General features: G+C 33.8%; 1 protein-coding gene and 1 pseudogene across 1 annotated transcript in view; one reads left to right on the plus strand and one right to left on the minus strand.

Moving 5' to 3' along the window:
- The first annotated feature begins 3,835 nt into the window (after positions 1-3,835).
- Positions 3,836-15,085, plus strand: part of BRDT (bromodomain testis associated) — a 40,744-nt gene continuing 29,494 nt past the window's right edge. The window contains exons 1-7 of the mRNA XM_019752343.2: positions 3,836-4,024; positions 5,275-5,412; positions 7,004-7,118; positions 10,545-10,717; positions 11,348-11,701; positions 13,824-13,952; positions 14,736-14,915. Coding sequence (XP_019607902.2) covers positions 3,836-4,024; positions 5,275-5,412; positions 7,004-7,118; positions 10,545-10,717; positions 11,348-11,701; positions 13,824-13,952; positions 14,736-14,915 — 1,278 coding nt within the window. The remainder of the gene's footprint in view (positions 4,025-5,274; positions 5,413-7,003; positions 7,119-10,544; positions 10,718-11,347; positions 11,702-13,823; positions 13,953-14,735; positions 14,916-15,085) is intronic.
- On the minus strand, positions 14,632-14,727 carry LOC141572595 (U6atac minor spliceosomal RNA; annotated as a pseudogene).

A 15,085-nucleotide genomic window follows, 5' to 3' on the forward strand; every position in this document is an offset into this window, starting at 1 on the left:
TTTAACATATTATGGTACAAGAAATTTTATGTAAGAAATAATTACACAAGAACAGATACAAGGTACAAGAAATTTTATGTACCGTAACAAATTTATGATATTTACGCATCATAGAAGGCCAAGAACTCTGCATCAGTGTGAGTTTGTAGTAAGTTCAACAAAACTGATGATCATATTCCAGGGTATTATTTTGCATACCGATATTGTTGTTGATTTCTAGAGTTCCTTTTAACTCAAGCATAAATGAAAGAATTAAAAACATTTATATAGATACGGAATTAGTACTACCCATCTATGAGTATAATGCTCATCCTTATTTTTCCCTGATAAATTAGAGCCAAAAAGTGCATTATACACAGCAAAATATGGCAGTTGCCAGTATACTTGTAACTTCATAAGTGATTTTAGAGAAAACCTTGAAATAACCCATCTATTTAAATGAATGATATTATTTTTGATAATTTGTCAGTCACCTTACTGATTGTGACTCATCATAAGGTCAAGATGAGGTGAAAATCTCTTGGGGTGTGATGCTGAGCCATTATGCAGGCATTTTTTGTTTTAATAATTAAAATTAATAATGAAAGGCTTTAGAGAAAGTAAAAACTAGTGAAATAGGCAATTAACACAGAAATTTGCCACGTGTCATAAAAAGCCACATAAGCTTCTGTAAATTTTTTAAATAAACAAAACTAAAATACTTTGAATAGTAAGACGGGTAATTTCGAAGAATATTTTGTAAAGAGGACAATCTATAGTCCTTTACTGCTGGTTGGAGAGCTTCACTTTACTAGAAACCGGGCCACCAGCCAAGTAATGAAGATTGTTTACTCCTGAGATCATTAGATTATCAACATTATCTATTCTTTTGCCCAGTGATAATTATCAAAGCCCTTGTTCATGGTCAGTCCATCTGCAGCCGTCAATCACAGTGCATTTTAAGTTTATTATTTAAAAATTCTAACATAGGAAAACATAAAATAGTACTAAGAGTACTAGATATCTACCAACAAGTGTCAACATTTTGCCATGTTTGCTTGTCTTTATAGGTTTTTTTCCCCCAAAGCCATTTAAACGTACTTTACAGATGTGACTATTCAACACCAATGTTTTTGAGAATACATTTAAACATTTTTCCTACACAATCACCATATTCTCACACCTAACAAAAAGAACAATTCCCTAATCCCAAAAACATATTTAGTAGCCTATCGCTAAGATTTGATATAGAATAAGTTGAGTTTGGTTATTATGTCTTAATTTAGAGCAGTTTCTCCTTAGATGAGCATTAACACACAATCTGTGACAACAATTTCACTTCTGAGTTTGTTTATAACCAACATAATGCATGTACACTACAACCATGTTCATAACAGCATTATTTGTCATGGTCAAAAGCTGAAAACAACACAAAAGTCCTAGTTGGAATGGATAAATTATGGTATAATTCTACAGTAGAATACTATACAGCAATGAAAATGAACGAACAACATAGGCAATAACATGGCTAAATCTCACAAACAATGTTGATGAAAGATAGATACAACATAATACATAGTAAAACTACCATATGTAAAGTTCAAAAGTAGTCACTAAACTTAATCTATGATGATAGAAGTCATTGCAGGGGTTAGCTTGATGGAGGAGGGAGGGTGTATTGATTGGAACACTCAAAAAGTAGGCTAGCTTTAAATAGAAAACCACAATAAGAGCCAATTTCAGTTGAAACACTCTAGAATATCCCCTTTGTTCTCAATGATTGTGCAAGTTCCAGTTCATATGTGTATAACATGAAAAGAAAAGTGAAATGAGATGGAGTAAATTATAAGATTGGTAATCACCTCCAAGTTAGTTCATTTTAATGCGGGAGTTCCTAATTCTGGCTACCGATCAGCAGCACCAAGGAACCTGAAAAAAGCAAACGAAACTCATTCCCAAGCCCTAACTCTAGAAGTTGGGGCCTGGGCATTGATTGCTGTTTTAAAAATGATCCACACCTCACACCAATTAGGACTGTTACTTTTAAACAAACATAATAAATACCAAGTGTTGTGCAGATCTGGAGAAACGAGCACTATAGACTGTTGGTGGTAATATAAAACAGTGCCGCCACTATGGAAAACAGTATGGGATTCCTCAAAAAATTAAAACTAGAACTACCATGTGATCCAACAATTATGCACTTATGGGGATATAGCCATAAGAATTGAAAGAAAGATCTTAAATATTTATACGCTCATGTTCACAACATTCACAATAGCCAAGAGAAGGACCAAAGTGTCCACTGATGAATGTATAAACAAAATATGGCATATATATAGATATATATATATAGGTATATATATCTATATATAAAGTTTTATAAATGAAGGAAGTTTTGACATGTGCTACAATACAGATGAACCTTGAGTGTTATGCTAAGGTAAGTACGGCAGTCACAAAAAGACAAATACTGTATAGTTCCACTTACATGAGACAGCTGAAGTAGTCAAATTTATAGAGACAGCAAATAGAATGTTGGTTGCCAGGGGCTGGGGAGGAGGGAGAATGAGGAGTTTTTTAATAGGTATATAGTTTCAGTTTTGCAAGATGAAAAAGTTCTGGAGATTAGTTTCTCAAAAATATGTGTACTTAACACCACTTAACAATGTTCAGATGGTAAATTTTATGCTATATGTATTTTACCACAATTAAAAGAAGATCTACCATTTGCGACAACATGAATGGATCTTGAGATTATCATGCTAAGCGAAATAAGACAGAAAAAGTCAAGAACCATATGATTTCACCCATGTGGCATATAAAACAAAGTAGCAAACAAAGAAGACAAACAAAAACAAGAGATAAGTAATCACCAGAAGTTAAGGGGGGGGAAGGAAAGGTAGAAGATAATGAAGGGGGTCACATATATGGTAACTGAAGGAGGTTTAAAACTTTGGTGAACACAAGGCAATATATTGGTATATTATAGAAGTGTACACTTGAAACCTATATAATTTTATTAACTAGTGTCACTCAAAAAATTTAATTAATTTTAAAAAAGATCCACAAGTGATTAATACACAGAAAGAGTTGAGAACTAACACTGCTTTAATGCAAACAGATATATTGGTTAAATGTAACACTGACCTCTAAAAATGGATAATTTATTTGATAATCATACTTTTCATTTTACTGACAAACTTGGTAGTACCTTTCCTCTTTTATCCTTAAAACAATAATGCTGTCTAGTTATGTTAGATGCGGTCTTTTTAAAATAACTCATGAAGTTTTAAAGTATTTTATTTTAAGTGTAGTAATATGCACTCAAGAGTAGTATTTTAACACTTGTCATTTTTCTTATAATTGTTTTAAAATCGTTTTATTCAAATTAGCCAGAAAAAGCCTTTGTTTTACCTTTCTCCCTTCATTGAATTAATGATTGTACACTATATACTGATATTACCTTTAACATTCCCTGTTATTTTTTCTAACCAGGAATGTACAGACTTTTCCTAGTAAGACCTATTTGTTTTAGAAAGGCAGAAATACTGTAAAAGATTGAAATAACTTAAATAATCCAAAACTAAGGCGTATAGAATGAAACAACTTTTATTACTCATATAGAAAAGGTTTGTATTTGTTTAAAAATGAATTCACTTATTTGGCTTTTTAAAAATTATTATATACTTTAAAAATATGCTGTCTGTTACTGTTGAATAACACTTTTCAGTTTCTATAGAAACCATTTAAAAAGTACTTTGACGGTAACTCAGTTTGTGTGTGTGTATGTGTTTTTTTTTAGGACATATACTTGTAGAAAACATTAGAATATCTGGATTTGAAGCAGTTAAGAATGTCTCTGCCAAGTAGACAAACAGCTATTGTTAACCCTCCACCACCAGAGTATGTGAACACTAAGAAAAATGGACGATTGACAAATAAACTACAGTATCTACAAAAAGTTGTCCTGAAGGCTTTATGGAAGCATAGCTTTTCCTGGCCTTTTCAGCAGCCTGTGGATGCTGTGAAACTCAAGTTGCCTGTAAGTATGTCTTAAAATTATGTTAGTTAAAAACAGAGAAACAAAACCTTGTAAAATTCTGAAAGAAATAAACTGGTCCTGAATATTATAAAATATATTTAATAAAATATATTTAATAATATTATCAAATATATTTAATATATTTTTTCAATGCCACTGAAGAATGTCCCAATGAGTATTTTTACCTAACCAAAACTCCTTTTTCTGAGCACTGAAATTCTTTTTTTTTTTTTAAGTTTTATAGTTTTACATTTATGTCCATGATCCATTTTGACTTAACTTTTTGTATAAAGTGTCAGGCCTAGGTCATGTTTCATTTGTTTGTTTCTATGGACACCCAATTGCACTACCTTTTTTTTTTTTAATTGGGGAAGGGGAAAAGGACTTTATTGGGGAACTGTGTACTTCCAGGACTTTTTTCCAAGTCAAGTTGTTGTCCTTTCAATCTTAGTTGTGGACAGTACCATTCAGCTTCAAGTTGTTGTCCTTTCAGTCTTAGTTGTGGAGGGCGCAGCTCAGCTCCAGGTCCAGTTGCTGTTGCTAGTTGCAGGGGGCACAGCCCACCATCCCTTGCGGGAGTCGAACCGGCAACCTTGTGGTTGAGAGCCCACTGGCCCATGCGGGAATCGAACCAGCAGTCTTCAGAGTTAAAAGCTCTAAGCCTGAGCCACCGGGCCGGCCCCTGAGCACTGAAATTCTTATTTTAACAGTTTGTAGTAAATTATAGTACATACTGTTCTTGTTAAAGCAGGGTTGTCATGAATATTACCTTCTCCATGAAGTCACTCTTGACACTTCCTGGCAGGCTTAGTTGCATCATGCACAGAATTCAACTTTAGGTCTTAGTTAGGTTAGGCATTTGCAGCCATCTGCTAACAGAATCGCTAAGTAATCTGTAATACAGCTAGCACCCATGGTGCTGGGATTGTACTCTGGATCTGTCAGATTCCACAAATACTAGTTTATTTTTCTTCATGCCCTTCATATTTTAATTTTCCAGAATGGTTTCCATTCTTACATTCTTGTGTTATTCTTTGTTTATTGGCTCTTTTTTCCTCTGAAAAATAATGTCATGGCAATCAACTTTGTTTCTCATTACTAATGGTTTTGGTGTCCAGATTACAGCTTTTTAAAGGTAGTCAATTGTTCTCTCTAGTTACAGGTGTGTAGTTTCTTAAATTTCTCTGTATGCCAATAGTTGTAGTGCATTCATTCTTAATACATTTATAATGTCTTCTTTGAAACCACAGGATTATTATACCATTATAAAAACCCCAATGGATTTAAGTACTATTAAGAAGCGCTTGGAACATAAATATTATGTGCAAGCTTCAGAATGTATAGAAGACTTCAACAAAATGTTCTCAAATTGTTATTTATATAACAAGGTATGTAAACCTTATGCTATATTTGCTAATTCTTTACTGTTACATATAGGAGATGTGTTTAGACAAGCATGCTGATTTCAGATTTCAAGTCTTAATTTGAGGTATTTTACGTACTTTTAAGGATAATGTTTTTTCACCAGATTTCATAATTTTCATGTCTATTTATTCAATCTATTAGCTATATTTCTACTTGAATAGCTGTAATAACATATTTTAGAAAATGAAATACCAATGATAGTTGCTTGCTGTGAGTAAAGTATTAGTTCAGTGTTCTCTATTGCACTTCTGCCATTTTACTTGTAAGATTATACACTAATCTTGCTTAGATTTTCATGGTATGGATCTCAGCCATAACCTAAGAAACCAAACAAATTACATACTTCTAAACTTCATAATAAGTTGATTTAAAGATCAGACATATTCTCTGTAATATCCCAATAGTAGTATTTGCACTTGTGTTAATGTATTAGCGTGTATGATAATGTATGTGGACATTTTGAATATAATCTTCACGTTTGCTTTCATCTATAAAATTGGATTTTTGTATTCAATTTTTCCTCCATATAGTATTCCTGTTCCCAGGAATACTACATCCTTTTCAAGCTCTTCTATGATATCTAAACGTTTTAAAACATACCATATTTATTCAAAATCACTTGTGACACTGAACTATAATATAATAGATTTTGATTTGCTCCCAAGATAATTATCAGTGTTACTGTGTGTGTGTGTGTGTGTGTGTGTGTACACTCAGGATGCCAAGTGGACACTTTAGTCAATGTTGCTCAAGCAGTAGTTTGCCATAATCAGAAGTGTCTGGATGCTGATGGTAACCACTTTGAGCTCCTCTTGTAATTGCAGAAGTCAAACGTGACTTGTATTCATCTTTTGTTATTGGTATATATTGAGTATTACAATTTTAATACAATTTTCCTTTCTTAAATTGTGTGTGCATTTTTTTGGCACCCTTGGTGTGTACATATACCGGACATGCCAAAAAAAATGTATACACTTTTTTTTTAATCTTTTCTTTTCTTTTTTTTTTTAATTGGGGAATATTGGGGAACAGTGTGTTTCTCCAGGGTCCATTAGCTCCAAGTCATCGTCCTTCATTCTAGTTGTGGAGGACGGACTTCAGCTACAAGTCCAGTTGCCGTTTGTGGTAATTGAACCAGTAACCTGGTGAGAGCTCATGCTCTAACCAACTGAGCCATCCAGCTGCCCCTCCGGAATCTCATTGTCTTCAGTCTAGTTGTGGAGGGCGCAGCTCACTGGCCCATGTGGGAATCGAACCAGCAATCCTGTTGTTCAGAGCTTACACTTTAACCAACTGAGCCATCCAGCTGCCCCTGTATACACATTTTAAGAGATGTTATCTTAAAAATTGTATACATTTTTTTTGGCACCTTGTGTGTGTGTGTGTGTGTGTGTGTGTGTGTGTGTGTAAATTTAATTTAGAAGTGATAAATATTGTTTAATACATACTATCTAACAGTACTTTGTTATTGCCTTCTACAAGAGCCTGAATTATAGAAACTTGGTATAGCAACCATACTGTATAGACTTACGGTATATTTTACATTTTTTCTAGCCTGGAGATGACATTGTTCTTATGGCACAAGCTCTAGAGAAGTTGTTTAAGCAGAAATTATTTCACATGCCACAAGAAGAGCAAGTTGTGGGTGGTAAGGAAAGAATAAAGAAAGGTAAGCCAGTAAAAGATTTATGTTCTCTTTCTTTCTCTTTCATATATATATATATGAGTGTGTGTGTGTGTGTGTGTGTGTGTGTGTGTGTGTATAAATATAATGGCTAGAACTTAATAATAAATCTTCAAGGAGACATCCAGAAGTCTTTCTACATCCTATTCTATTGGTATAAAATGTTGGTTTAAACAGTCTGCTAAAGCTTGAGCACAAGGATAGCTATCATATGAGATAAGGGAAGATTGCATTGATTATGACCTGGGAGCCAGGTTTCTGATAGCGTAGTGCCATTCACATAGTAAGCATCCAAACCCAATAAATCATCACCACTATTACTATTTTTAGTGGATCTTATGTCTGCTATACTAATAAGAGGGTCAAAATTGCCAATGTTCTCTGTAACAAAAGATCCCATATGAATGAAATGTTACCGTCTGACATCTCTTTTTATTAACTCAAAAAAACTTTAGAGGGAAACAGTTTACAGCTAATAATCATAATATTTAAATATGAAATTACAAAATTATTCTGAATTAGTCAAATGGATTTATTGTAGAGGTTAACCAGATTGTCATAGATCAAATGTTGGTTTATCTTTGCTTCACTCAAGCTGTATAACTTTTGTTAAGTTCCTTTATCATTCCATGTTAATTTTCTCACCTATAATGTCAGGGAAAGACTTAGCTTTTGTGGTTGTAAGTATAAAGTATACATTTAAGTGTCTGAGATACAGACTTTTAGTGTGGGGTGATGCAGAGCTTGGTTTTGGGTTTTTTTCCTTTTAAATTTTTCATTCAGTTTATTTAAATTAAAACAAAAAAGCTCACCCATTTGCAATCAGCACTCTGTTTTCTTATCTACGAGCTTCATTTGTTTGTTTGTTTGGTTTTAGATTCCATATATAAGAGAGATCATACAGTATTTGTCTTTCTCTGTCTGATTTATTTCACTTTACATAATGCCCTTAAGGTCCATCCATGTTGTCACATGGCAAGATTTTTTGTGGCTGAATAATATTCCGTTGTATCTATGTGGCACAGTTTCTTTATCCATTCATCTATCACTGGAGACCTAGGTTGTTTCCATATCTTGGCTATTGTAAGTAATGATGCAGTGAATGTGGGGGTGCAGATATCTTTTCAAATTAGTGTTTTCTTTTTCTTTGGATAAATACCCAGAAGTGGAATTGCTGGATCATATGGTAGTTCTATTTTTAATTTTTTGAGAAACCTCCATACTGTTTTCCCTAGTGGTTATACCAATTTACATTCCCACCAACAGTGTACTGTTCCCTTTCCTTCACATTTTCACCAAAACTTGTCTTTTTGATGATAGCCATTGTGACTGGTGTGAGGTGATATCTCATTGTGGTTTTTGATTTGTATTTCTCTGATGATTAGTAATGAGCATCTTTTTATGTACCTGTTGGCCATCTGTATATCTTCTTTGAAAAAATGTCTATTAGATCTCCTGGCCATTTTTTAATCGGATTGTTGATTTTTTGCTATTAAGTTCTGTGAGTTCTTTATATATACCGGGGGTGCCAAAAAATGTATACAAGTGGACACTTTGGTCAACGTTGCTCAAGCGGTAGTTTGCTGTATTCAGAAGTGTCTGGACGCTGATGGTAACCACATTGAGCACCTCTTGTAATTGCAGAAGTCAAATGTGACTTGTATTCATTTTTTGTTATTGGTATATATTGAGTATTAAAATTTTAATACAGTTTTTCTTTCTTAAAATGTGTATGCATTTTTTTTTGGTACCCACTGTATTTCAGATATTAGCCCTTTATCAGATAATATGATTTGCAATTATTTTCTCCCATTCAGTGGCTTGCCTTTAGTCCCCTTCCCCTCAGAAGAGCTTTTTGTTCTAGTTGAGGAAATAGATAAGATTAAGTAATTGTAAGTATTCCTTTTTACACATGTCTGATTTCAAAGAACAACGGTTGGGAGAATATCAAAGCATATAAGGATGTCTGAATCTTTTTGATTCCTAAAATTTAGTTAATGACTAGTAAGAACTCAGTGATTGAGTAATACCAACCCTATCTTAAAATACATCAAATCTATTTGGTTCCTGAGTTTGTTTAGCAAGAATATGGAGAGTCAGGGATACCTATATATTGTATGTCAAATGTGATAAGGGCATCGTAAAAATAAGAATAAGAGAACAAACTAGAGAGTGGTGGGTAGAAAGGGGTTTTTTATATAGGCTGGCTTGAGAAGGTGACATTTGAGTAAAGGCCTGAAGGGAACGATATAGCTATAGTGAACCATGAGGATATGTGCTCCAGGCAGAGCAAATAGTCTGCTTATGCTTAACCAAATTTGAAGACAGCAAGACCAGTAAGTTGGAGTGAAATAAGTGAGGGGGAAGAGTGATAGGAAGTGAGGTTGGAATGAGGGCAGATGTAGTGGGAAGAAGGCTGAGAGATCATGCAGGTGGTTACAAGCCATTGTGAGGACTTTGGCTTTTACTTGGAGAGAAGATTAGTAGTCACTGGGCATTGAGCACAAGTATAATATTTGAATTTTAAAAGTTCACTGTGATTGCTATCTTGAGAATAGATTACAGGATGTAAAAGCCTCTTAGGATGCTCTTGCAATAATCCTGTTGAGAACAGATGATGCCCCGGATCAGGGTAATTACCACTTGTGAGAAGTATGTAGCTGGATTTTGGATAGGAACGTAGAGCCAAAGAGTTTGTTGATAGATTGGATATTACTGAGTTTGAGAGAAAGTGGAATCAAAGATGACTCCAAGGTTTTTGCACTGAGCAGTTAGAAGAATGCAGTTGCCTTGATGGTAGATAGATTTGTGAAATAAACTTCAGAATGATGTGATCCAAATGTCATAGCATTCTCTGGGCACATACAGGGCAGAACATGCACAATTGTTCCTTTGACAGAATCGTCTAAAGGCTATATTGGTGCAGTGATAGACTGTCTGTAACAATATTGAAATCCTTGGATATTTATGCCAAGCATTCTGAAGACCTCACGTAGTACTATATAGTTTGTCTCCAAGAATTTGAAAACAAATTTTGACGTTTTATGAGTTTATTTGAGCCAAACTGACATATGCCAGGGAGCAGGATCTCAAATACCCCTGGGATGTCTGAAATTTTTGCTTATGTTTACAGCTACCTGTCTTTTAGTCTGAATTTAAGTCGGACATCTTTTTGAGTAAAATTGATCAGCCTACCATTACATTAGTAACAGGTTTTGAAGTCTCCCATATACCTAAATTGGTCTAACACTATCAGCAAGTGTGTGGGGAAAGTTTTCAAAGGAGAATGGGAGTCTACCATGTTTATATTGCTCAAAAGCTGAACTAAGTGCATTTAAAATAGACTACTAAGAGAAAAATATGTTAGTTTTATGTTTTACTCAAATATTGACTCTGATTCACACTTTCTAGGCACCCAACAGAATGTAGCAGTTTCTTCTGTTAAAGAAAAACAGTCCCCTAAAGCATCGGAAAAAGTATTTAAGAGGCAGGTGACTCCCCCTGTATTTCCTGAAACATCTGTTTCTCCTTTAGATATGGCACAAGGTGCTCCACCCAACTCTACCTCACAAACAGTTACCCAGGTAAGTTTACTGTAGCTTTAAAAGATTTCAGTGTAAGTTTGGTTGTTGTGATAGCTGTACCTTTTTAAAGTTGATAATTGGTCTTCAGCATGCAGCAATCAATCCCTTTGTCTGTATACGTTTTGTGAACAGGGACCGAGGATGTGAACCAAATTCTGTAGATTTCTTAGGTAGAATTTGAAGAGGTTTAGTATTTTTGTAGTATTTTTCTTTCTTTTCTTTTTTTTTTTTTTTTTTGGTGATGTAACTTCTATTAACTCACAGTTTGGTGGGTTGATAACTGTCTTTAAATTTGTATACCCTAGCTGATTTCAGATATTCGGAAATCGTTTTGGTATAATCATGACTTTTTTTCTGTATTTCATTGGTCTCAAAGGTTTACACAAGATAGTTCTTTGGGGTGTGGGAAGAAAATATTTGAACTATTTATTTTGCCTATGAAAGAGAAATGAACTTATACTAATATTTAGTATATGGAAGACTTGGTGTTAGTAATCCTTTCCTTTCTTTGTTTTTTCCTTTGTTTGTTTTTTTAACCGATAAGGGTAATGATCAAAAAAAGTTTGAAAATCGTTCTGAATGTCACCTTGGTTATAGTTTTTTTGTTGTTGTTGAATTGTTTTGTTTTAGGTTACAAGGGGTGTGAAGAGGAAAGCAGATACAACAACTCCTACAACTTCAGTAGTTAAAGCAAGTGATGAATATTCCCCAGCACTTACAGAAAAAAAATCAGCAAAAATGCCACCTATAAAAGAAACTGTGCTAAAGAATGGTTTGCCAGAGTCTCAGCAAGAAAATAACATTGTACAGAGTATTAACGTAACAGAACAATTAAGGCACTGTAGTGAGATTCTTAAAGAAATGCTTGCAAAGAAACACTTTTCCTATGCCTGGCCCTTTTATAATCCTGTTGATGTTAATGCATTGGGACTCCATAACTACTATGATATTGTGAAAAATCCAATGGATCTTGGAACTATCAAGGTAAATATTGTCTTAATAGGAAAGACTGCTTTTCCTGATTATAAAAGTAATTTGTCCTTGTAAAAAATTTAAAATTCAGAAAATGATAAAGAAGAAAATAAAATCACCAGTAGTCTTACCACCTAGAGTGAATCATGGGTACATTTAAAAATGTATCCTTTTATTTTCTATTCAAACACATCCACGGTTCTTTACCACAATATTGAGTTACAGTATATCTCTCTGTACCCTGAATTTTCACTTACTATATTGTGGACATTTTCTCATTATATTCAGGAATATTTATAATAAATGCATATTTCTAATTCAAAAAATTTTTTGAGGTAAGGCATTTATGTAGCTTCTAACCCTCTCTCCATTTTTTTGTTTTTTTTGCTGGATTGGTAAGTTTTCTTTATTGTTGATTTGGAAGCTTTAAATTATTGGCAACATTTATATTAATTTTAAAGGAAGCTACTAAAAACACAGAACTGTACCATTTACAAAATTATTATCAACCTTCCTCATGAATGACTACTCATTGTACTCTATTATCTAAAAGTTTGGTTCTTTTAAACAGTTTCATTTTTTCGTCATCAATATTTAAGTTTATTAACAGGTTACTAATTATTGTGTTCAACCTTGTTTCTTTCATCTTATTCTTTCCCTCTTGGTTTGTTTTTCCTTTTGCTAAAGTGCAAACTTTTTGTGGCTCATCCCCAAGTACTTATGTGTCTATATTTTGTCTTTATTCTTGAATGATTCTTTGACTATGAAATTCTAGAATGATAGTTATTTTCCCTCAGCATTAGAAAAATATTTCTGGCATCCATTATTGCTGATATGAAATCTGCTGTCAGTCTACTTGTGCCTTTGTAGATAATATGTCTTTATTCTCTCTAGTTGTGCATTTAATTTTATTAATCTTGATTGGAAATTAGCACTTTCAATCTGAAGCTCATGTTTTAAGTTTTGAAAAAACACTTAACCATTTTTCTCTTCAAAACATGCTTTTATACTTTTCCCTGTATATCAACAGATTAAGAGGTCATGAAACATTACCTGCACTAGGTAAACCTGAACTGAATCTTAAAGGATAAATAGGACTTAAGTATAGGACATTCCAGGCAGGGGGAGCAACTTGGAAGACCTTGAGGTGAGGAAAGCATATCCAGAATCATCTAGTTAGTCTAACGTGGAACATGGGGAATATGAAGCAGTGACTAGGGGAGGATGAGACTGGAAGGAAACAGGCCTGAATATGAAACACCCTCATTGTAAAGAGGCCAAGAGCTGCCATTAAACATGAGAATTATGTCCTCATATTTGACTCTTAGAATGATTTCTCAAGCAGCAATGTGGAGACTGGTTAGGAGGCTATTATAGGATTCCAAGGGTAAGAAGACGGTGACTTTTAATTTAGTGCTCTGAAATCATTCCGAATCACCAGTGATCTGATTGGTAGAACATCATTTCATGTTTTAGTTTTGCATTTCTTTAATTACAAATGAGTGGTCTGGTGTGTTATATTTATCTGTTGGCTTTTTGTATTTGTTTGTGAATTACCCATTAATATACACATATTTTGCCCAGTAGTCTATAGGATTTTGTTATATGTTTGCTTGTTTTTCTTTTTAGTGTGTCTGCCTAACTGGCTCTTCCACGTCCCCATTCTTCTATCTACTTTATATGCAGCTACCTAAAAATGTAACCTGTGCTGATACTTCTCTTCTGTTCAATTTTTAATGTTTTTTAATTCCCAGGATAATTTTAATATAAATCTTACATTTAGAATGTTAAAGGTTGGTTTAAGTTATCTTTTCACTGTTTTTCTGCAATCAGACTTGTCTATCCAAGATTATCTGGAAATATCCTGTTTTCCTGCTTTTGTGATTTTATTACTGTTCTTTTCCTTACTTTGAATGACTTCTTATCTCTACTTGTCAGAATTTATTGGATTTTTCAAAGTCTAAAGATATGAAACAAATAGAACAGAATTTTAACATTTGTCAGATCTAGATGATGGGTATCTGTTTTGGCATTATCTGTATGTTTGAATTCATAATGTGAACACTTAATATGTGTGCTGAAATAATTATTGAGCTATGTTGTTTATGAACTCTGTAATTTTTCCTTAATTTAGAGAAAAATGGATAAGCAAGAATATAAGGATGCGTATGACTTTGCTGCAGATGTTAGATTAATGTTCATGAATTGCTACAAATACAATGCTCCAGATCACGAAGTAGTGGCAATGGCCAGAATGCTCCAGGTGACTTGTTACATGTGCTCTGAACCTGCATTTCCTCTGAACACAGTTTAGAAATTTTAGAACTATAACTCAAGAGATAAAGAATAGCCACACTCCCACTTCTCCCCCGTCAAGTAGTAAAACACAATTTATAAATTATACTCTTAAAAATTGGGAAGGGTGTGTCTTTTTTTTTTTTTTTTTTTGAGGTATAGCATCCTTTAGTAGCAAATCTTTTAATAAAGCTGCTTGCATATAGAGGATATTGGAGGTAATATTAGTGAAAAGGGGACAAGTAGATATCCGAGATAAGGTTGACTGGATTCCATGACCCACTGAAGGGAAGGCCCGGGTTTTTGAGGCTGAGCCATTGGGAGGTAGTGGAATCATGCACCAACCACAGGGCAGCAAATCCTTGAGAAGGTCCCCTATATAACTTGAGAGGGCTATCTTACGTGGAAAAAGGGAGAAAAGTTGCTAAGATTGGCAGGCAGGGAAGAATGAGTCTTATATGTCTTCTGGCAAATCTTATTTGTAGTTTTATAGAGATATAATTGATATATAACATTGTATAAGTTTAAGGTGTACAACAATGATTTGATATATGTGTATATTACAAAATGATTACCATAAGTAAAAACAGAATTGTCAAAATATGACACTAAAATTTACCTTTTGTTAAAGGTGATATTGCTGAGTTAAATAAAGAATGCAGAAAACTGAAAGAGTCTTAATTTTCCATTTTAGGGTGTTTTTGTCAAGGAGAGTGCTAACCTATTCTCTTTTCATACACCACCGTTATAGGATGTTTTTGAAATGCATTTTGCAAAGATCCCAGATGAACCTGTTGAGACTATGCCTGTATGTTGCACAGATACCACTATAACAGTTGGTAGAGAAAGCAGTAGTGAGTCTTCCTCTGAAGGTAATTCTGGTGATTCTGAAGATGAACGAGTCCAGCGCCTTGCAAAGCTTCAGGAGCAGGTAGCTGATTGTATTGATAAAAGTTTTTATATTCTTTCTATGAGCTGTTGCTGCTGATCTTTTATAAAATCCTTTTTATAGATTAAAAGCTCTTATATTTAGATCACTTAGCAACTGTAGCTCTATGTATTGGTATATTTGTACTGCTTAATAGTCTTTCCTATCAAAAA

The sequence above is a fragment of the Rhinolophus sinicus genome, linkage group LG06, assembly GCF_036562045.2.
Source record: "Rhinolophus sinicus isolate RSC01 linkage group LG06, ASM3656204v1, whole genome shotgun sequence".
NCBI lineage: Eukaryota > Metazoa > Chordata > Mammalia > Chiroptera > Rhinolophidae > Rhinolophus > Rhinolophus sinicus.